At 37.8% G+C, this 24,726-nt stretch overlaps 1 protein-coding gene across 5 annotated transcripts in view; it reads right to left on the bottom strand.

Moving 5' to 3' along the window:
* Nucleotides 1-6,648: 6,648 nt before the first annotated feature.
* LOC121878840 (RNA-binding protein Nova-1-like) overlaps nt 6,649-24,726 on the bottom strand; it is a 28,775-nt gene continuing 10,697 nt past the window's right edge. For 2 of the 5 annotated variants that reach the window (XM_042385253.1, XM_042385254.1), the window contains exons 5-6: nt 22,648-22,863; nt 20,033-22,471 (exon numbers count right to left, since the gene is read on the bottom strand). In XM_042385253.1, the coding sequence (XP_042241187.1) occupies nt 21,576-22,471; nt 22,648-22,863 (1,112 nt within the window). In that variant the 3' untranslated portion in view covers nt 20,033-21,575. Of the gene's footprint in view, nt 8,776-17,855; nt 19,484-20,032; nt 22,472-22,647; nt 22,864-24,726 lie in introns of those variants that run through there. The other 3 variants (XR_006091237.1, XM_042385255.1, XM_042385257.1) reach the window with 3 other exon arrangements.

The following is a 24,726-nucleotide window of genomic DNA, read 5'->3' as shown; positions in this document are numbered from 1 at the left end:
ATGCGTTTGCTGCAGTACATTTCAATCGCTCCCTGTAGCGATTGAAACGCAACCGCATGGAAACGGACGAGGGAATCCCACACTGTGACGTCATTCGTCCCTGTTTCTGCATTTAGAATAATTTAATCTAGTATAAAACCTATACGAATGCACGTATATGCTAAGCTTCAAGTTTCAACATATATTTCAAGTGTGAATGTGTTTAAATGTATACATAGTTTCATATAAACTGTTTTGTGTTGAAAAGGGACACTGTGAGGTCCATGTAACCCTCATAGGAACAGACTAGTGGAGGTGAGGAGCTTTGTTGCATTTCTTTTTCCCATGCTTTAGTATCTTTGAGGTTATTAGGCCATCTGTGGTTAATCCTGTTAGTGGCATTTAGCGGCTTTCAGGAGGTGAACTTGGCGGGGTTGCTGAGCTAGATTTTGCGTGTGTTCACTCTTACATTCCAGGTCTTATAAATTATCTTCTCTACGTTCACTCTCCTCTACGTCGGCAATTTAACCAAGGATAGCCGACAAAACTGCCAGGTGCTTATTTCCAGGAGGAAATAGAAATATAAGATAAAGGACACATTACGGGTAAATATGAAGGGAATGGACATAAATGAACCAGCAGTCTGCGTGAAAGAGCAGATCATAGCGTCAAGTAGGTTTTGAGGAAGGACAAACAGCTGATGGTTGGTGCTGGCTTGTGTGACACGACAAGGATTAACAAGAGTTGGAACTACAGTACCATGCCAGGACACATCTGCATGGCTAAAAGAATAAATGATTGTCGACTAATTCGGGCCCGTAGCCGCAGGGGGGGGGGGTGACGGGGGGTTGATGATGAGGGACAGTGGTGCCCTCTAAAAAATTTTATGTGCTCCCTCAGACTCTGCACATAACAATTGATTAACAGTTATTTATGTGCACTGTACTTTAATTGTAAACATTTGTACATTGAGATGAGAAGCATTTAGCTGATTACATGCTACAATACAGTATATTTCAAAAGTTTTGTTACAGAAAATTTTTGGATGAAATAAATATTTTTTAGTAACCTTTTTACTTCTTCATTTTTAGCAAATTTTATTACAATTTAGAGATTATTTAGCGACTTTACATAGTAGTTCTAGCAACAATTACAAATTTGAATTTGGCAACTCTGGTGTCGCGACTTTAGACTGAAAACTGCTTACTGCAGCAGCCGGTCTACGGTAGACAGTTACAGTATATTTGTCATCATATTAAAGAGATCTTCAGTGTTACGGTAATCTTCATAAATACATACGAGTACATGTGTGGGAAATTTTGTAATATGCACCATAATTATGATAATACTATTCTTAGCATTCTATATCGTGAAGCAATACTGTAATTGTAGTAGTTAATTTTAAATTAAATGATTATCTAAAATTGGTCTAATTTTATTTTCACTTTAACAACTAAGATAAAAAATTTATGATGCTCTATGCTGTTAAAAATAGGACAATAAAAATAGATATTTGTTTGTGAGAATGTGAGAATGAATATGTCGTTTATATAAATTAAAAGTATCTGGTCATGTATATTATAGCTGCATAAAAAATATATCGCAAACAGCTGACACGGCGGCACCATAATCACTACCTTTAAACTTTCTGGTTGCCCCAAGTATATAACTCACTTGGCTCAAACGAATTAAGGTAAAATGTATCTGTGTGTTTCCTCTTGTTTCAGCCCTCACTGGATGTACAATAAATATATTTTGGGGGATAGAAGTGTTTTGTTTTAAGGGTGAGCTGTTAGAGCTGGTCAACACTATAATCACATCATCTTGTTTATGAACACATCCCTCCACCATGATCGTAAACATCTCTGTCAAGGATAAATTAACCTCACCTCTACCAAGCAAGCAGACTGAGCATGGCCTACGTTGCCCACTCTCGATTATTTATTAATTACGAAAAAAATACACAATGGCTGTTTTTAGTGAGAATATATATAATACTTATTAAAAATGGTTATATTCAATTAGGTACAGCAATGCGACCTGAATACTGTATATCCTGTGCCAAGAACTAATTGAATTCAGCCACTTTTTGCAATATTCGTTATCCTTATTTCAAAACACTTTACTACATTTTCTGGCTTTTTATTTTCACTTTTATTGCAAAATCTTGATTTGATAATATAGCTCGTACATCCACATACGCTATTATCAATAAAATGTACCTTAAGTGAAAATAAACTGTTGGATGAAGCGAGTTTTAGTTACATTCTCTAGATCGCTTTACTTTAATTTTCTTTACTTTACCTTGACTTTACGTATCGCTTAGCAGACAATATTATTCCATTATGTGTATAGCAGAAGATAAAGTGAATATAACAATCATATCAAACAACAACTTCTCTTACTATCAACGTCTACTTACCTTAATGAATAAATGGAGAAATATAGGTTAGTTATTTATAGCGCTGTAAACTGAATATTAACCCTTTAGATCACATGAAGATTCGCCTCCCTTAACTTACTGTATTTCACTTGATTAAACACCCTACCGCTATCTAGGGGTTAGATTAGGTTAGGAAATTTAAGTAAGGTTAAATTAGGATGGGTAATCTTGAGGTGAAATACTGTAAGCTGGGGACTAATCTTCAGGTTTGGTATGGTTAGGTTAAGTACAGTAAAGTTAAGTTGGGTTAACGTTAATTATAAAGGGAAAATAAGCTTCGGGTAATCCAACTCTTTTGGTTTATATGGAAAATGTTAAATTCACCTTAAATTACAGAAAAAAGTTTGTTCTTCCGGTGAGTTCGCGCCTCGTATAAATGAGATTTAGGCGAGATTCAATTTGGAGGAATACATTTGATCATGACGTTACCTACATTTCTTGTGGTGGAAAACAGTGTAAATTAAGAGATAAAATGTGACCTGTATCATGAAGATCACCTGAAAATTAACATCCCAGATTATTTCTCCTGATAACTTAACACACCCTAACGCTACCGAGTGTTAGATTACGTTAGGTTAGGTTAGGTCACGTCAAGTTAGGTTAGGTTATGGGGTGGTGCTGTGTAGGGGGTGGTGCTGTTTAGGGGGTGGTGCTGTTTAGGGGGTGGTGCTGTTTAGGGGGTGGTGCTGTTTAGGGGGTGGTGCTGTTTAGGGGGTGGTGCTGTTTAGTTCTGTTTAGGGGTGGTGCTGTTTAGGGTGTTAGGAGGTGGTGCTGTTTAGGGTGGTGCTGTTTAGGGGTGGTGTGTAGGGGTGGTGTGTATAGGGGTGGTGTTGTGTACTGTGTAGGGTGGTGCTGTGTGTAGGGGTGGTGCTGTGTGTAGGGGTGGTGTGTGTAGGGATGGTGGTGTGTGTGTAGGGGTGGTGTGTGTGTGGTGTAGTGGTGTGTGTATGCTGTAGGGGTGGTGCTATGTGTGGGGTGGTGCTGTGTGGGGTGGTGCTGTGTGTAGGGGTGGTGCTGGTGCTGTGTGTGGTGGTGCTGTGTGTAGGGGTGGTGCTAGGTGTATGGGGGTGGTGCTATGTGGGTGGTGGTGTGTGTGGGGGTGGTGCTATGTGCAGGGGTGGTGCTGTAGGGGTGGTGCTGTGTGTAGGGGTGGTGCTGTGTGTGGGGGTGGTGCTGTGTAGGGGTGGTGCTGTGTGTGGGGGTGGTATTGTGTGTGGGGGTGGTGCTATGTAGGGGTGGTGCTGTGTGTAGGGGTGGTGCTGTGTGTAGGGGTGGTGCTATGTGTAGGGGTGGTGCTGTGTAGGGGTGGTGCTGTGTGTAGGGGTGGTGCTGTGTGTAGGGGATGGTTTCGTGTGTAGGGGGGCGGTGGTGTGTGTAGCAGGTGGTAAAGCAGACTCCCAGACGTGATCTACCAGGCGTGTCAAGTCTGATGGACGAATGATTTTATTTTCAGGTAAGTTAATCTTCACGGACGGGTTCCTCTGTGATAAACAAACTTATAAGATGTTTTACTACATTCATGTTTATTCCGGGACCGTCAACCTCACCTAATAAAATTGTACTTGTTTGTTGTCATTTAATTTTTTATTAGTTCTACATGTTATCCGTGTTACTAAGTAGATATTTGGGAACACATAAAGATTAGCCCCCTAGCCCTCCTACCATACACAACACCCTCCCAGAATATCATCAGCCCGGAGGCCTTGGGAAAGAGATATATTTTTAGTGGTAGGCTAAAGAGCAATGTCTAATGGTCTCAATCTCCAGACAGCCAGATCTCGCTGGTCACACAGAAATTGGCACCAAATGAATGAGACAACTGCAATTGAATGCCTTATTGGACAGTTCACCAGTCGGCGAGATTGAAAAGCTGTCGACTTACCACGTTCACAAGGTAATGCGGTTGGTTTAGGCCTGCAATTTATCTGTCAGAGAATTTAAAGTTTATGTTTATGATACTTCTCTACTTCATGAAATTTATTTTGCCATAAACATGCTTTACCTCTAAACTGTTGTTAATAGGAGATAATGCACCATACAAGATGGATCATGTAGAAAATAATGTTTCTATTAATATTTTTTATAACTTCTATACAGTGTCTCAAACTGTTTCAATGCAATTTGATAGATAGGATAGAAATTTAACATCAGTATAACACAACACTAATGTAAGATATTTACTATTTAGAAATTTTAACCTATATTTCTGGACAATCAGTAAACTGCTTCTCACCCTTGATCAAAATGGAGCAGGTGCGACGGGAAGGAGGGATTCCTTCAGTTCCTTTACCTAAAAGTTAAAATTACGGGAAATAGGTCTGATGTGATCCAACAAGAGGATTTCATCCATAAGTAAAATATAAGGATTATTGTGGTTCCCGAGGTCTGATCCCAGCTTCCATTATAAATATAGACCGACATTTGTCGGTAATGGATGTAAGGTCCTCCATCACGTCAGAAGTACGGGTACTCATCGCCTTATAACCTTATATGGAGGTCCCCACCCTCTATCGTATCTAGCATGTGTACAGATAATATGCCCGTAGACCCTAACCCTCAAGATAATAAACAGCAAAAAGGAGGCTTTCTTCACATTTTTTCTAAAATTTCCTCTCCCCTTCATCCACTGACCACTATTTGGTCCGTTACAAGCGGGGTGCCACAGGGCAGTATATTGGGCCTGCTGTTGTGTTTGCTTCATAAATGACATGCCAGAAGCTGTACATTCCTCCATACAAATGTTTGCGCCTTTGTAGACGATGCCAAGTTATTTAGGGAAATTAAGAACCAAGCAGACTGTGAAGAGCTGCAGAAAGAGCTCTGTGAGCTTCAAGAATGGTCGAAAAAATGGCTGCTAAGATTCAATGTCACTAAGTACAAGAGGATGCAACTGGGATGTACCAATGGTAAGGGGGGCGTATCATATGTTCCAACGGGACGAAGAAACTGCATTAGTCAAGACTGAATGGGAAAAGGTTCTAGGTGTGCATGTTGACAATGAACTGAAGTTCTCGGGCCATCGTGAGAAGCAGGTGAACCAAGCAACTAAATTATTAGGTCTTATAAGAAGGTCGCTCAGATATCTAGACAGTCCGTCCCTCCTAGCGATCTTCAAGAGCGAGGTGCTTCCCCGCCTGGAGTAGTGTCACCCCGTCTGGTCCCCGATATATGCCAGGGACTGTCAGTTGATTGAAAATGTCCAAAGATGGACCACCAGACTGGTACTGGCACTTTGGCACCTCAGCTACCCAAAGAGATTAGAGCACCTGCAATTCTGTTTTCTTATCTTTTTACGGGGATTAGCCTACCTGGGCATAAGTCACTGACCCACATCAGGGCCTGGGGGCAAAAATATAATAATAATAAAAATAAATAGAAATTATAACAAAAAAAAATAATAATACTCATAAATAAATGCAAAAAATAAAAAATAAATCAAGTGAGAAACGATATACTGTTGCAGAAGTCCAGGGTTTGATTCCCGACTCGTGAGGTATTGTTTGTACGTACAGTATATGGAAGTTCGCGTGTTATGTGGACTGATATATATATATATATATACTCCCCGACTTACGAAGGAGTTAGGGACCGACATCCAGGTCGTAAGTCGAAATGGTCGTAAGTCGGAAATGCTTAAATAACACATAGAAAATCGAAAATGGGGGTCTCTTTTTCTTCTCAGCACCACAAAACACTCACTTTTGAGCTTGCCAGCCATTTTAAAGTGAATTACAGATGAAAATTTTGTCTGTGTAGTGACTTTGGGACTTGAAAATACGTAATTTGACCAAATTTTGGTATTACTGAGGCAGGTCGTAAGTGCGGGTGGACATAAGTCGAGTAGGTTGTAAGTCGGGGAGTACCTGCATATATAGCTCGTTTTAAGAATGCATAATCCAAGAGTATATGTAAAAAGTATGTAAGTGGTAACATTTTCCTAAATACTCCCTGCTATGGTGTTTTTTATGTAATTTTTCGTTTTTATACATTTAGTACATTCGCCATAAGCTGAAGTAGGTTTAACTGTATCATGTGTCTGAGTTGTCTCTGTAAGATATAGAAACATTGATGTCGAAGTTTATTTAGCCAGAAAAATACAAATACGGAGTCAAAAAATAAAAATAATGCCTTCCACTAAATCGCCAGTTCGTTATATCAGATTCTGTTAAATTGAGGGTATATAGTACCCTGTACATCTATAATGGGTAGGGAAAGTAAAGATAAAAGTGTTTCAGTTCTTTATTGTGAAACTGCTGATTTTCCCAATAAGGTGGGGGGGGGGTTATGTTCCTGACTAGGAATTTTGGAGGTACTGTACTATAGTACTTTAATAATTTTAGTTACAGAATGATTCATAAAATGAAAAAAAAAATTTAAATATATAATAACTACAATATATAATCAATAATTAAACATGAAAACCATACAATTATACATGAAAAACAATATAAAATATAATTTTATGGAATATGCATACTTTCTCAGTACAGGTATTTTGTCATCTGACCACCTCTCATCACTCGGCAACAACTACCCTCCACCACCATCTACAGTATATCCAGTTTTTACTATACGTACTGTACTGTATGTATGACTATAAAACAATAAACATGTAAATACGTACAGTATAAGAATGCATAAATTTTTAATTATTTAAGCTGTGACGAGTGATTTAATGAGGTGTGTGGCTCTCCCAGCAAGACGATACATATCTAGATGGCTCTTGTGTGTGATTTTAATTTTCTTTTGAGAATATTGTGAAAAAAAAGTTATAATTTTGGTTATAAAATATAAATTGCAAATGACTGAAACTACCATATGCAAATTTGCAATATATAAGGACTACTGTACCTGCAGAGTAGTTTCCCACAAGTCGAAAAAAAATTTATAAAGGGGAAAAATGGATTTTTATAACAAAACTATTAAAACCTCCAAAAAATTTAAACCACTCATTGTGATCATGCATATGATCTTATAACAATTAATTACCAGTGACCCTCACTTTATGTGGGGGTTTTGTATTCCAATCAAAATTTGGCCAACATTACATCATAACAAATACAATGAAAAATCCCCTTAATAAAATAAAATATTTACTATAGGTACTGTACCTGATATATTATAAAGTATAAAAAAAATATATATCCCTGTATATATATATACTCACCATCACCAGAGATGAAACCACTTGAAATCTACAACTTTCTTTTGGTTCTGGTCATGATTATACATTCTGAGCATCTCCATTTTATCTAGCTTTGGCCTCAATATTCTTATCTTTGACAAAAGGGATGTTGATTGCACCAAGTTCCTTATTGTTAGCATTCTTCTTAAACCCTTCACTATGGTGATGCCACTTTTAATATTTTATTTGGCTAACACCAAACGATTTATTCAGCTCGGAGAAGACCTTGTACACAGGTGGTTAATACCACGTATTGTGCTCTCCCCAAGACCAAACAATACACCATCGCCTGCTTCATCTTGTCTCAATACCTGTTTTTCTAACTTATATTTCTGATAATAAAGCCTTCCCCTGTTGTTTTATCAATGGATAAAATGGAGGGGTTAGGTGAAAAATGCAACAGTGAAAGAGGGAGTACACAAGCTGAAGCCAAGTCCTTTTACTTACAAGGCAAACATTTTTAACATAAAAGCTTGCATCAGCTGCCCATGCTCACATTAATTTCACAGGAACTTTTTTTACTATTTCTGAAGAGCCTCTTCTCTTATTACCAAGTTGATTAAAAAAAAAAGAAGATAATTTTACAAAACTCATTGTGAATCTTACCTAAAGACAACTAACTATATTTTCCATACATTATCACTTTCTTCTGTAAGTTATAAGAATGAACTAATAAATATCCTGTAAAATGAAATTCATCAGTAAATTTGAGGTGAACTCAATTTTCACTTTAACCAAAATAGTGATGCAGATCCCTTACTACGCATTAAATGATTTTATTGTTCACTACACTCTACCATTCTTCCTCAACTCCTCTTTTTGCCATATCAAAATAAAAAATTTCCTCAACTCCTGAGAGGTGTTCATCAGGTTTGACATTTTATAAGCAAATTGGTTATTCTGTTGTTACTGTACAGCAAACCCTTATTTAACAATTTCAGATGTCACCGTTTTAATACGTGGCTCATTTCAGACTTTCAGGCTATTGGATTTTGTTTTGAAAAAGCTGGAAGTCTTAAATACTTAGGTGATCCATGTGAGGCCGTTTGTCCATTCATTATTCTTTCTTTATTTGTGGTTTTATGACACTTTATAAGTGCTCTAGTATTGCCTTCTGGTGATGGTTGTGTGTGGTTCTAGCAGGAAGCATCTCAGCATCTCAGAGAAGCTGAAAATAATAGACGTAGTTGAAAATAGAATAAATATGAAAACCTTGACAGGAATATGGGGAAAAAATTATTACAGCATTAAAAACAAGGTGAAACTCTGGAAATTTCAAAGTGATGTTCCCTCTTCAAGGAAGTATGTGCAACTGGTAAAGCATGCACAATTGGTGAGTGAAATGTGCTAAAATCAACATGAGATGGCTGAGGGTGTCTAGTGTGTGTGATGGGGGACTTATAGGACTGCTTGATCAATCATTTTGGCAAAATAGGTATTTAGTGCAGGGACTTCTAATTGTACAGAACAGGGTATTGACTGGTTACTTGAGCATGGATCAGCAGTGAAATTGTGACATTAGCAGTCATAGGTCAAATTCTCACAACTGTGGCTGTGGATAGTGTGTGTGAGGGGGGGGGGGGTTTACCTTTCTGGACTAGCCTTCCAGTCAAATCTAAAATTGCAAGGTTTACTGTAAACATAATATTTATAGTGAAGTATACTGTATTCACATCTTTGGTATCAAAAGTCCTAGTATTCCTTTCCATGAATGAAGTATATATGCTATGTATCCTAAACAGTCATTGCTCATTACATTATCATAATTTATACTATAACCATTCATAAAACCTATTTTCTAACATTGGTTGACATTGACTTCAGACCTCCACTGTATCTTCCTTCCTATCATAGTACAGTGGGGTATGCTAAAACGAATCGAATTGGTTCTAGAACCTTGTTCGTTATAGCATTCGTTCGTTATAGGATTAATCCGTTCCAGGCCCCCAAATACAACCACTTAACACTGAAAAATATAATATAAAATTGTAAAAATTGTAAAAAGAACTGCATAAATATGCATCTAAACCCCTGAAATAAAGAATATCATTAATACTTGTATAATAAAGAAACAATAAATTAGTAAAAAAAAAAATAATGTTCGTTGTTGGAGTTTCGTTCATTATAGCATTCTCAATTTTATAGGTAAAACCATTCGTTATAGGAATATTCGTAGTAGAATCCATTCGTTATAGCATACCCCACTGTACTATTCTTTTGTTCATAATCATTTTGAAAAGATGTGTAAAACCAACAGGGATACCAATGTTCACATACAGAAAACACTAGATACTGTATCTTCCTAGAAAATAGAGCACTATAAGGAACAGCTCTAGGAAAGTTAATTATAACATGGTTCCACTGAAGATGCATTCATGGCAGCATTATTTTTTACATATGAGCAATATATGAGGGTTTCACTGGATACCAGTACAGGTAATTGCACTAATAATAATATTGTAACATTTTTTAATAAAAAGAAAAGTTTTTAATAAAAATAATGGAAATGTAAAGATACTTTAAGTTAAAGTACATACTCACCAGTATATTCAATGAAAAATTGCATTTCTAACATGATCTACTCCTACTTGGCAGTCCAACTAGCTCTCCATCAGTAAAATGCTCCTTGAATGTGTTGTCTTGGTTCTAGTTACATAAGTGAAGTGGGAAGAAGCTCTATTTTGTCTGTACTTTTGAGAATGGTTCATATGTTTGACCAAGTCAAACCTAAGCTACGATCTATGTCAATCTAATGCTCACTCGCCTCCGTACATCTTACAACCTCCACTTTTACATCCATATGGTTACCTTTTCCTCGACTGTATAGCCACATTGCCAGCAATATTACTCAAGGATAAATAATATGCAAAATAGAATTTGTGTCAAGGGAGAAAATTCTGTATATGTTTGTAGAAAAAAACTCAAAAATGGAATGGGACCGGTTGGAGAAGATGAGAGCGTTGCATGCTGTGTGTTCTCGCACAGAACTTTTGAACCAATGCAATGATTTTAATAAGAAATAATTCTAATAAAGTTTATCTACAGAACAACGAGCACCATAGCAATTCTACATGGTAGAGTCCCAAGAGGTATGCCTGTACTGCAGTATTCTAATGGTACATGGAAGGGTAAAACCCATATCCCTTACTCTCATTAAGTTCTTCAGTGTCAATCTTGGACCCCTTATAACAATGTTTGAATGTACTGTATCTGCTCAGGCCAGACCTAAATCAGTTCATCAGCTAACAAAGTTGCTGTTACACATCTACTGTAGTACTATATGAAAATGTGTCTAATGCTTTTGAGATTGGGGCCCTGAGCTGAATCAAGCCAACTGAGAGACCAATTTGGTGAAACCATCTACAAGAATATCCAAACCCGTATATTGCAGGTCTACGTACAGTTGTGGATAAATAGAATTCACCAGGGAGGGGAGGTGGTGTATGGAAGGGTACAGGTGTATGTGGAAGCTTGGCACTGTAGCATTAGGGCACTGGTGAAGTCTCTTCAAATATTAAACTTTTTGAACAATTTTGTTTGTTTTGGCATATTACTGTACTTTAAAGCATATGAGATGCACTTTTTTGGCTGAAAAATGGCAAAAAAAAGTCAGCCTGTTTCCTATATGTCAAGTTGAGGTCTCCCGTATGCTAATGAATCCCCAAGTTGCTGTGTCCAGTAGGCTAAATTCTACCAAACCCAACTCCAGAATTAAAAATCTGTTATTGCTTACTTAAACACATTATTATTACAGTATTTTTAATTAATTAAAAAATAATTATTATAAATATAAAAGCTAGATTTATAGCTACTGTACTGCTGATGATAACCTGAGACGATTAACGTCCGTACGGCAGACACCCAACTCCTCAGAGTTAGCTAAGCAGTAACCATTTCTGAACTCTTACAAGCATTACAATCTATTAATGCCATGCCTGCAACATTTATTTTTAAATCTACAAATACCTGATAACTTTCTTTTCACATTTGTGTGTTAACATCACTGGCAGCATTGTGGCCAGGTTAGACTCGCCACTGTAACCACCAAGCTACTGGCATTATGGTTGTTTTTCATCTACATTTTTGGATAGATATACGTAACTTTCTTCATTTATTTTTACTCGGTTACATGCACACACCATCCTACATATGTAGTGAAAAAGGTAAAAGAAATAATTGTCCTAAGGGCAGACATATAAAGGGAATAAATATTTCTTAGCACACGAGTTAGCTGGCTGGCTTACTGGGGGAGCGGAAGGAGGCAGGACTTGTGGGGGGAGGAGCATTGTAAGGGAAAAGGTTATGGTGAACCAGGGAGTATATGGACATGGCGACTGCATTAAACTTTCACTTGGCTTTTATTTACTGGTTTAGCAATACAGTATACAGTATATTTTGTTATAACTTATCTATTGGTTTATTTTTATTTATTCCTCACATTTACTGGTACTGTATATATTAAGAAAACTATGGCTACAGGAGGAAAATCCACACACTTTTTTTTCTAAATACTCCCTGCTAAAATGGGGGGGGGGTGGGAGTTGCATCTTATATGCCATAAAATACATTAAGTTACTTACAGCACCTACTTAAACTAAAAAAACTCAATCTATGGTGTGCAAAGAAAATCGGTGACTTTTAACTGCCACCTATATGCAACGATGTCTAGTTTCCACCTACCCCTATTGCCTACACCACCCACCCACCTCCCTGGAAACTTATTACTGTCCATAACTGTACTAATAGAAAAGCTAACTCATCTTCTTTAATTACAGACATGGAGATACGAGATCAAGAACAGGAGATCATGACTCACTCTAGTCACTAGCTGAAGTTCAAGAGAAAGTCCTTAACACTTAACAGTTAGGTTAAACATAATGGGGACATCACTTTTCAGCATGTTGAAGAACAAACAAACTTGATCCCATTTACCTTGCAGCATAATTCTTTCTCAAAGACTAGACTGAATCATGTTCTTGATAGCTGCCCTATATTACAAGAGCCACCTTGCTAAAGGGCAATAGTGTGTGTGTGTGTGTGTGTGTGGGGGAGCCCCCCCCCTGATTTTTTTTTTAAATCTGACTAATATCATGACATTTTAAGGCCATTTTGAAGCCATGTGCACTTGACATTAGGAGATATTCTGAAGTCAATAGTAATTACTTTTTACTGTACAAAATTGCTTGTGTACAACACTGCATTAAAGAAAATTATATATATATATATATATATATATATATATATATATATATATATATATATATATATATATATATATATATATATATATATATATATATATATATATATATATATATATATATATATATACTAACTGCAGTATCAAATACAGTATATAAATTCTATTTAAAATTTTGCATTTGATGGAATGGCACAGTACACATGGTGCCTCTTTCTAAAATTTTAAACATTTAAAATAAACATTTTACAAAATCCTTCAAATAAACATTTTACAATATCTTTCAAATAAATTGGCGGGAATCTGTTGATACTGTACATGTTAAAAGAAATGTGGATGCCTTCTTGATCACACCCAAACTGAGTGAAGTGAAAAGCTGAAAATTAAAAGTTGTTTCAGTGTAAGAGAGCAGACAGATTACTTGACACGGCATACACTAAAAGCCAATTGCAGACATACTGTACAAAACAACAACAATGGACAGTTAGTTACTCTAGTCAGTCCAGTATTAGTTAAGTTGACCTACTTCTTATCATGATTATACAGTTTGTGCCCACTTTGTCTAGTCTGAAAATATCACATAATCCCAAAATGTCTACTTGTCAGTTACTGATAACTTAACCTAACCTAATGGGAAGTAGACGGACTGGGATGCTATCAATCATACAATGCATTGCAGCTTTAGTATTAACCCCACCTTAACAACCCTAAAACTGTCCACATGTTATCAACCTAATTTAGATTTGCTTGTCCCCCCCCTTTTTTTTAAATAGAACCCTAGTAGTCAGGTGTCCACTTGAATGAATATGGATAGAAAAAATACTGTAAACTGATACTTAAAAAAATTTATTTAAAATATGTAAGAACATGTTTAAAAATAAAGGCTTATATACATAGAATTATATATGAGTATGTACTCGCCAAAACTGACTTAGGACTCCCAAACACACAACCTCACTGACATTACACACAACACTTCTGGTGCCAACTACTGTACAGATGCTATCCTCCCTTTCCCTCATCTGGCTATGGGCCTTCACTGCCACTTAAATTAACATGCGACTATTCACCTGGTAAGTAAACGATATAGCCCCATCCAGTGTCCAGAATACAGGCTTATGTGGTGTTTGGGATCAAAATTATGGTATGCTTTCCTGATTGGTGAGGTTACTGCAATGCTAAAAAGTCAATGAAGTGAGGAAAGATAGCTGACAGACTGAAAGAAATTCATGAAAAAAGGTTGGTACATGTATTGTACAGTATATGAGGATGAAGCAGAGGGGTTGTAGAAGAATGGGAAGAGACACTTCCTGAACGACCAGAGGGTGGAGTCAAGTGGTTTTTGGAAAAGACATAATATAATAGTACTGATGGGTGACATTGGCTTGTGGGAATCTATAGAGGTTAACCAGACATGGGGCCATGTGCAGAGTAGTTCTGTAGCAGAACACATCTTTTACAGCTGTAAGAATGAATGAATGAATGAATGACAAAGCATACATGTGTGCGAGTATTTGCTCGTTTCCAGCCACCCTGCTTTAAATGGAAAATTTTTTTATGAGTAATGACAAATGGAAGATTGATCCTGCAATGCTATTTTCTAGCTACACTTGTAATGATGGACTCCTGCTTATTTGCAGCCATTTTAAGTGTCTTGGACAGTAGACCATACTGTATCCCTAACTGGCTGCTGGGGGCTGATCTTAGAATCATCCCTGCCCCTAGCAACTACTGTACTGCCCTTAAATAGTGACGTTAAAGTAAAGGTTGCCCTTTAGTGACAGGTCTAAAAGACAGCCATGTCTAATGAGTCAGCTAGAGCAAAGACTTACCACTCTGGATTTAGTTTTAATGACTACCACAAATCTAAGGGTGGGGGGTGGGTGCCTGAGCATCCTGACTGAGGGCTTACCTAGGAAACTGGATTCCAGGAACAATCCTCCATTTCTAATTATGATGGTATCAATACTCCAAGTACTGTACTAGGTAGACATGCACCCCCACAGAAGATTATCAATTGCACAAAACAGGCTAGGTTACCAAGACCCTTAACTCTCCTGTACTGTACATGAAACCTCTGAAAATACATAAACCAGTAGTATGCACAGCCCCTAGGATAATGAGCACCATAAACCCATTCAGACACGCTAAGACTAGTTCATAAACTTACCAAACCATAGTCTGGCTCTCTATCATTCCCCCTCTCAGATTACTACAGAAATAGCTTAAGTGCAAAGACTGTATTCCTAATGATTTGCAGACCTTGACCTTTGAACTCTGAGGGCAATTTCACATACTTCCCAACAATTACATTTAAACAGAGGAACATAATATCACATACATCTATTTGTGCATATTGTACCTCCTGCCCAGGTGGTGGATATAGTGTGCAACCATCAGTCTTTAAGGGATAACTGTCTATTTAGGTAAATTTGTTCTAATGCAAACATCAGGGTTGATTGGTTAGAACAAGTCAATTACTGTCAAACCTCAGTGAAACATGGGCAATTAACAGTCTCAGGATCGCCTAAAATTTATTTAATAAGCCTGTCACTGATTCTGTTTGAAGTCCGCAGAATGACCAGAAATTTTGGAGTTTTTTTTCCCGAGCGCTATTCGTGGCTGAGAAATCTTATGAAACCCTTAAAAATAAAATAATAAAAAAAAGCCATTTTGGAGAAAATATGTGAAAGGTGAGAATTTACTGTCGCTTCCTCTTCATGCTGTACCCACATCATTGTATCAGTCAGTATAAAATGCACAAAACAAGAAAGTAAATTATGAGGAAGACGATGGTGTAATCGGAAAAAGGATAATGTAAAAAGTAACGAAGTTACAGAATAAAAAGTTAAAATACGTGGTGGTTAAGCACGCAGTAGCCGAAATGTTTACACACATTTTATTCCTTGTTAGTTTTTTTTTTAGAAACCTTTCGGAAATACTTTTTAATGGCGGATTATTATTGCACACATACTAAGGAAGAGAAATAGATCAATTAGAAGTTTCTGTGACAAAAACTGAAATTTTGACAACAATATTTCCACTTACCATTGCAACGATATAGGCCTTGGCATATGCATGACAATGGCTATACCATTAGGAATACGTATCAAATAAGTACAATATATTAATTAAAATTCACCATATGCATGCCTCTACTGCACTACATTTCACTATTACTGAATATTTTTCTAAGTTAGGCCTATATATTACGACATGCTTTTGGGTGGTACAGCTGCTCCTCGACTTACGACGGGGTTAGGGACTCAAATCCAGGTCATAAGTCGAAAATGCTTAAATAATACATAGAAAATCTAAAATGGGTGTCTCTTTTTCTTCTCAGCACCACAAAATTCTCACTTTTAAGCTTGCTAGCCATTTTTAAGTGAATTACAAACAAAAATTTTGTCAGTACACAGCGCAATCACTTAACGTCGGGACTCGAAAATACGTAATTTGACAAAATTTGGGTAAGACTGAGGACGGTCGTATGTCCGGGTGGTCGTAGGTCGAGTATGTCGTAAATCAAGGAGTAGCTGTATATGTGACTGTATTGTAAGTAGCCAGTTCACCATCTCATACATTAAAAAATATTTCACTATTTCATTATAAATACTTCAATACACATCACTTTATCACATCATAAGAATAAATATCGAGGTTGTAAATGACAAATATTTATAGATACTGTCCACTTGGACACTAGGCCATTGCACAAACGTCTCACAAATTCAAAAATGTTTCAATATTTCATTATATACATATTTCAATACACATCATTTAATCACTTCCTAAGAATAAATATCGAGGCTGCAAGTAATAAATATTTAGAGATAGCGACGCAAACGCCACAGTAGCCATTTTTAAATCACACCCAGGACACGTACACCTCTCGCTTACTGAGCCAGATGCATAATTGGCATGTTTATCTGGAGGCTGCGCTGTCCACCACAAGTCGACACCTAGCCTTAAAACTTGATTCCATACACGAGTACCATGAAGAAAGTGGTATTAAAATTTGAAGTAATTCGACCAGGAACTTTGAGAAAATGAACTATACGCCATAGTGGCATGTCCGATCGTGAGGCAAAAGTTTTATTTACATTAAATCGATACGCCACATAGGAGTGAATGATCCTGAGTGTTAAAAAAAGGATGACATAAGTATACTTGAGCAAGCTGAAATGAGAATGGTTTGGTGTATGTGTAAAATGACATTGAAAGATAAGAGGCCCTGTTCAAAGCTAGGAGGGAGGCTAGGTATTGAAAATTCAATTTTGGCATTCTTCATAGAGGCAGGTTTAGATGGTTTGAGCCTGTGGAGAGAATAGGGGAGACCAATTGAGTCAAGAAGTGCAGGTGCATAAATGTGTAAAGGGAGGAGAGCCAGGGGTAGGTCAAGAATGACAGGGGAAGAGGTTGTAAGAAATTACATTAGAGTTAGTAACCTGACGAGAGAATGCAAGAGACCAATGAAACAGGGAGAGCCGCAATCAGGCAACTGCAACTAACCCACATAGGCATGGAAAATGGAAGGAAAACACAGCAGAATGTGATTCCCTGGGTATCATAAAACCCCCAAGACCAAAATGTGGATGAAAAGTAATCATCTAAGAAGGTTAAATGATTGCAACATTTCTGGTTGAACACAGATCAAAGGTGGTAAACTGGGATTCCCTTAAAATCCCTCAAAGTTAGGAATAATCCCACTGCAAGTTATTAAATCCAGCATATTACACAGCTCCTGAGTTATCACTTCCTGCACAAAGCAGGACACATTGCCCCACCCAATCTCCATTCTATGTCAAAAGAAAAAAAACATCTTAATGAGACCTGATCAACACTAGGTAACAAAGCATATAAGCCACATAAGATCAAACTATAAGGTTAGCCCAACACAGCTAAACTACTGTTATCCTTGGATATGGATGGTCTAATCATCATCAATGCTTAATAGCCATTTTCCAGGCTTGTGAGTTAGCCTCGATTACCTGAAGGCAGCTGTTGAGTCTAGAACTACCAAACACATAAGTAATTAAAAGGACACCTCAGATAGTGGAAATATAATTAAGGGACCTCAAAGGTTAAACCTACCATAACTAAACACAAGTGAAATGACGCACCCCATCCACGTCTCGCAGTAAATCTTGGAATTCACATTATGATCTAACAACAATAAATCACAATTCAGCACATAAATACTAATGGGGTAAAAGAACAGGGGATCTTATATGCAAATTTTTTAAACCTCCATTCAGGATCATGGTTCAATCCGACCAACAAATGGTTCTCCTGAAACCGTAAGCCAAATATCTGCAATTAATATGAAACAAGTCCTTGGCTTCGTAAATGACAAATATGTAAAATACAGTCTATGGTACTGCCTGCACATGATAAATCATGTATCCTGGTATACAGTTGGCCCACTGGCTGAAATGCTAACCTACATTCAGAAGAGGGGTTACAAATAAAAATATATTACAAATTAATGTAGTAAGATAAAAATGTCATCTTTTCTGATTGGTAACAACCAGAACTGCAGTAACCCCACTAACTTTCCCTTACGGCATTACCAAGTCAGATAATGACACTTAGTTCAATATTAGTATGCTGTATAAACAATTTATACACCAGCACACAGAAGTGTATATTGTTTGCATTGATTTACTTGTCTTTATGGGAGGGGTTGGTGATTATAAGACTGCCCCCCAGCTGTCAGGTGAGAGCGTGGTCTACTCTCCTATACTGTACTATACAATATGACTTACACATTAACAGGACCAACCAGACCAAGAGCATCAAGTTAGAAAAAATTATACTAACCTTCATGACAAAGGAAAATCATCTGCATTTATGAAATGTCCTAATATCTATATCCCACTGTATTTGCAATGACCATGAACAACAAAATTTTAGCCATGACCCAAATATATTGTTTCCAGATTACTACTTAGCTATTGTAACTGTCATTCTGCAGACATCAAGTCTATAAAGTGCCATATTCACTCTTATTTGACAATATTTTTCATGTAACCTTTCCTTTGAATTCTTTCTTAGAAGGCAAGTTACCACTCAACATGACTAAGACAAGGATATTACCTATTTTAACTATCAATTCACCCACAATCAAAAAGGTATCATTCATTAATACATCAATGGTAATTTACCTATATTATTACACCTTCAAAGATATTCTAAAGCTCCCAAAAAATTTTTCCTAAGAATGGAAGCTAAATGTACAGTATAATTATACAAAATAAAATAATTTCTATGGCTATTGAGTTGAAATTTCTTTGATGTTACTCCTATTTTGTGACAACTATTACAACCAATAAAAAAATTAAAGGTATAAAATAATTAAATATCCAAATTAATCTGAATTTGGGTGATGATTTTTTTGTATGTGACAATTCTCTCCCTAGGAATAATGGCATGACTGGTCAAGGGTGAGGACTGGACTCATGGAGGCAGGCATGAGGCGAGAGGTGGAATGAGAATAGGGGAGTGGAGGGTGGAGTGAGGCACAGAGTCACTACCTGTGTGGAGGGGAGTGCCGAGCCTGCGTGGAGAGCCTCTCTCACCCTCCTGCTGCCGCCACCACCACAGCCTGGCACTGTCAGCTCCACACATACACACCAGCTTACTCATCATTCATGACATTGGGGTCACCCATTATCTAAGTTATGGAGACGGGAGAGAAAAGAAACAAGTCAACATTACTCGGAGCAAGGAGCATCGCTTGATTGAGTGCTGTGAGACAATATTGCCATAATATATGTCAGTATAAAGCATGTCACTGAGGAAACATGAGCACTAAAACTAATGAGTGTGGCCCCCCAACCAGGAGGTTGACATGGTGGTGGGAAGTGATCACCAGTACCCACATGCCCTTCATGATTGTGTTTAGCACCTCATGACTCAGTCAGTTGTCGACAAGCTTTATTCCCTGATGCAGGGATTCTTACTCTACTTACTGTGACAGCTTCAAGGATATTTTCAGAAGATCAGGTCAATGTAGGTCGTCATGTTACAAGCATGCCGCAACAAACTGACTTAGTGTGTCATCTGGCGGTGCTTCCCATGTCGTGAGGCGTGACTTAAAGAATGTGGGATGAAGGATTGGTTACCTGCATCCTGAATGTCACATTTTGACATTCAGGGCGCTGGGATGTCAGTTTGGTGCGGTGAAACTGATTGATAGGCTGATATGGAAAGTCTTGGCCGCTCATGGATACACATTTATTGCCAATTTTTTACATTGTTTGTAGAGCAATGATATTTAATGAAGAAAGATGCATGATTATATGTTTCTGCCTATCCCCTGGTTCAGAGACTTTTTATTCTATTTTAAATTCTAAACTTTAATAACAAATGGGGAACTATGACTGCCATTTTAAATAAAGTTCAATTTTGTTCCAGGGAAACAAAACCTACATGCACACAACACACTCAAATTGAAAGTTTTCAAACTAAGCCAGTTAATGAGGGTGCGTCCAACTATTAAGTGTAGGCTAACATATGGCCTTGACAGCTTACCCACCCTCTAGTTTAGCCTTGCTTCAAACACCAGCTACTGCCCACCCAGGTACAATGTTCTTACTGAGAGGGACCTGAAACATTAATCTTATCTCAATAACTCAGAACTATCTTTTTTTTTGTGTGTGTGGAGAATGGTAATACATGACCTCCCCAGTTAGGCAAGTCCAAGCAGAAATCCTGGTAGCAGCATATAAAACTCAACATGAGTTACAAGATGCCAATATTCATACCTTTCAGTATGAATAGCCATGTAGGATGTTCTCTGACCGAAGACAGAAGAGAGATGGTTATGAACGTTTCAAAGCCAGATCTGCTTGATCAATAATCAACAGCTGTATTCAATATAATACAATAATTTTTCTTTCAAGAAAATAAAATTCATATATTCAAACGCAAGATAAACTAAATCCTTATTTACAATGATAATCATAAATTACAAGTTAAATTTGCATTTCAAAATTAAACTGAATCTAAATACCAACAGGAGCATACAATTCAGCAGGTCTGGTAATGAAAACGTGGCCAAATAGCGCTGGGATTGAGGGTCAGCTTCAGACAAGCTTATCCTCCACCTGTGAGGGATGCTGTGGCCCCAGACAACACCCACATGAGGGTTCAACTCAGCATGAACAATTGCACAATGAATTAAACTATATTAAAGAAAAGAAATCAGATGAATACCAAGTTGACTACTACTCGTCAAACAAATATAATGAAATATCTTAACAATGAACAATAGATACTTACAGTTGCTGTCTTCTATACAAAGGTGCATAATGCTTTCAAACAACTGTAGTTGGTGACTGGGGAAATTTAAAGAGTAAAATGGCCAATTATGAGAAGTCTGTAATGGTTATGCCTTATGAATGGGGTGACATCTGAACACACAAGGTTTTGAAGAAAGTAAAGAACAATGAACTGCTGTGACCTAAATAGTAAGTGCAAGGTGCTTGTCAGTTAAAAACAAGTATCAGATCATTTTGTACAGTATAATTTAGTTATCAAATGCATACATATACTACATGATTTACTGAAAAGCACCTGAATTTGATGACAGATGGTGGAGCTTGAAATTTCCGAAAATATTCATATAAAAGACTCACCAAACATTAACATTCATCACTAAAATTTAATGAGGCAAGAGGCAATGGTGTGCGCAAATATTTTTCAAGCCCCAAAAAGGGTCTGCTCAGTTATGGGTGAGAAGGTGGAGATGAGGCGCAGATGATTTAAGGCATGACCCCCATGATGGCATTATGGCGGGCACGTTTGCCCTCTTCCTCAGAGATGCGCTGTTCAATGAGAAACTGCGCTGTTGAGATGCCCGAAGGTAGACCTGTGATGGTGACAATGCGGTTACGAGTACCAGGAGCATAGTTACCCTTCTTGGAGATCTGAATAGTGGTGCCGGAGATATGCTGGATCTCTACCAGAGACTTTCCCCCAGGACCCAGGATAGCGCCAACAATGTGCTCACCAACTTCCACCTCAACCTTCTTGCTACCATCTGGAGCTCCTGGAGGAAGTTCCCCGGGAGATGGGCTCTTCCTTAAAGGAGTGCCGAGCCCAAATGAGTTACTGTTCAGGGGTAGACTCCCCCCCATTTCTGTAGACTGCCGGCGAAAAGGATCAAAAGGGGGCTCAGAATTGAAACGATCCACTTGACGTTGAGGGGAGGTTGGTCCACCTAGGCCTTGCCCTAAGTTTAGACCCGAGGCCACTGTTGTGCCGATGGGCCCAAAAGGGCCATTGTTCCCATTACTCATTGATGATCCATGGTAAGATTCATTAGGGTTGTTAGAGTTGTTCATGTTTCCTAACATAGGATTACCTCCCATATTGCCTTGTCCTTGACCCCCCTGGCCTCCATGACTCCCCTGATGACCCGAGGGGTTACCAAGACCCAGCCCTAAGCCGATGATACCGTAATTGATTAGTGTGTTGATGGCCTGGCAAACCTCAGCATTGGATTGATCGGCAAAACCAGAAGAACGGAGAATGGACCTCACGTGCTCCAAGAGCTGGGCAGTAACAACTGGGTTTCCAGCACCACCATTTGGATATGCTGAGCTCAAGTTCAATGTTAGGTTTACACCTCCACCAAGGAGATTGCCTAATCCACTTACTGAAAAGAAAAAGATTGACAATCAATGAGTATGCTTATTACATACAAAACTTCCTTTGCTAAACTATACAAGTAAATTATAGCCACATAATATAAAAGTTAGACATCAAAACAAGATTCATTTGCATATGTCAAAATTATTTTTCTTGAGTTGCTAAGTATATAGCAATACATACCAGCAGAAAGTGGATTATTCAATCCACCCAAACCACCATTCTGCATACCCTGTCCTCCAGGGGAGTTAGCAAAAGGTGAACCTGTTGGGTTAGGGTTGGCGACAGGACCAGTGATGTCAGCGTAGCTCACGTTGAGACATGTGCCACTCTGGGGATCCTCAACAATCTTCGCCAAGATCATCAAACACGCATTCTTGCTATTTTCCACATCATTGGCTGCACCACAGAAAGGTAGAGGTCATTGTTTTGTCAAATACACAAAATATATATGTAAGAAATATATGCAATGAATTTATATCATACTTTGATTTAGTGACCATTTATTTCATGGAACAAGGCAGATATACAGTGATATCTCCATTAGCCGGAACAATTCGTGCAGAGCACTTCTGGGAATGAGAGATTTCCGGGTAACGAGACGACTCTCTCAAAGCCGGAAAAATCCCTCTTCCCTGGAATTTTCCGGGTAACGGAAAACTATTCGGAAATTCCAGAAATTGTGCATTACATTATCTCTGGAACCAAGAAAAATATCCCACATCCCTGAAATTTTCCAGGTACCAAAAAAAAATTTCTCGGAATTTCCGGAAAATGAGCCCGATTTTCATCTCTCAAACTACGGGGGAAGAAAAATCACCCATCCCCGGAATTTTCAGGGTACTGGGAAATTTTTCTCTGAACTTTCTAGAAAATATGCCCCCCGGAAAATTGTTTCCACAACCGGGATTTTCTGGAAAATTCCAGCTTTGGGAACAATTTTATGAGAAAATTTAAATTCCGGCTATCGGAGAGTTCCGGGTTTGAAGGATTCCGGCTAACAGATATACTGTATTACTACTTGTATTCTATGATAATTTCCAAAAACATGTTTGTAAAGGTGCACTTATCATCATTAACATTTTACACTTTTTATGCCAATTTGCACAGCAATGAATTGTGATGCTTCAATTTAAACAAGGTTGAATAGCATTTATTACTTTGCCATCTAGATTAAATCTTACATCAATATAATGATCTTTCATACATACTTCCTCACTCTGTCCGTCCTCAGCATCAACTCATCCCTCCAACACATGCACCTCAACAAATGCCTATACCTCCTGTAAAACTTATTTATCTTTTACACTGTCTACTATGTCAATACCTCATCTCTTGCACTTAATACGGTAAACCCCTAATTTCTACAGACCATCAATCCTGGAGAGCACCACAGATTGGGGATTCACAGAAATGAAAGTCTATACCTTGTGGGAAAAATTGGATGTACTCTGGGCCACCCATTCCACACTAACAATCTTGATACAGTATATCTAATAATATTGTAAGGACTTTGAGGTTCTGGTTTATACACTAAGTGCACACACAAGGAAAAGGATAGCCAGTCCTCTTTTGAGAGGTCCAAGGCAGTAATACAATAAAACTCTTTCACAACAATTGGCAAGCTTTGAACAATGGGTTCTATGGCATGTCAACACTGGCTTTAATACTGTTGGTGACAAGTCAAATGAGGTCTCACACATGTCAACAGAGATGAGCCGGGCCTTCATGATAAATGAAAATGCTCAACCAGGAGATAGGCTTAATGTTGTTATGCTATGCTTCATATGACTAATTTCTGATGCAAGCCAAAAGACAAAATTCATTGCCCTTTAAATTCTACTGTAATTTGGCTAGTTATTTGCTTACTAATATTATATTTTCCTCTTATAACCTTGAAGCTACAGAGATTTTCACATGGAAACTGAATTACAGGGCTGTGCTATGTATTTTCCTGGTATAATCTGTAGTGTTGTATAACAAGTGATACAAATTAGAAAGTTATGGTATAAACTGGTTTGTCATAGTACCACAGATCAAAATACCACTTAGAAACTACAGTAATCAGTGGTTTACTGTGTTCTCTATTACTTGACAAACACTTAGTCAACTACCACACAGTAGTTCAGTTTCAATAGTCATCTTAAATGTTTCATCTATACCTATGAACCCAAAGTTTCTTAAGTACTGTATGAGAGAAATCAGGCTAGGGGATACATGCAGTACAATATACAGTACTCTCTAGGCCAGAGTTCTTAGTAA

Source organism: Homarus americanus, unplaced genomic scaffold (genome assembly GCF_018991925.1).
Source record: "Homarus americanus isolate GMGI-L3 unplaced genomic scaffold, GMGI_Hamer_2.0 scaffold54840, whole genome shotgun sequence".
Classification (NCBI taxonomy): domain Eukaryota; kingdom Metazoa; phylum Arthropoda; class Malacostraca; order Decapoda; family Nephropidae; genus Homarus; species Homarus americanus.
The sequence above is the reverse complement of the archived record's forward strand: the minus strand, read 5'-3'. Positions and strand labels throughout refer to the sequence as shown.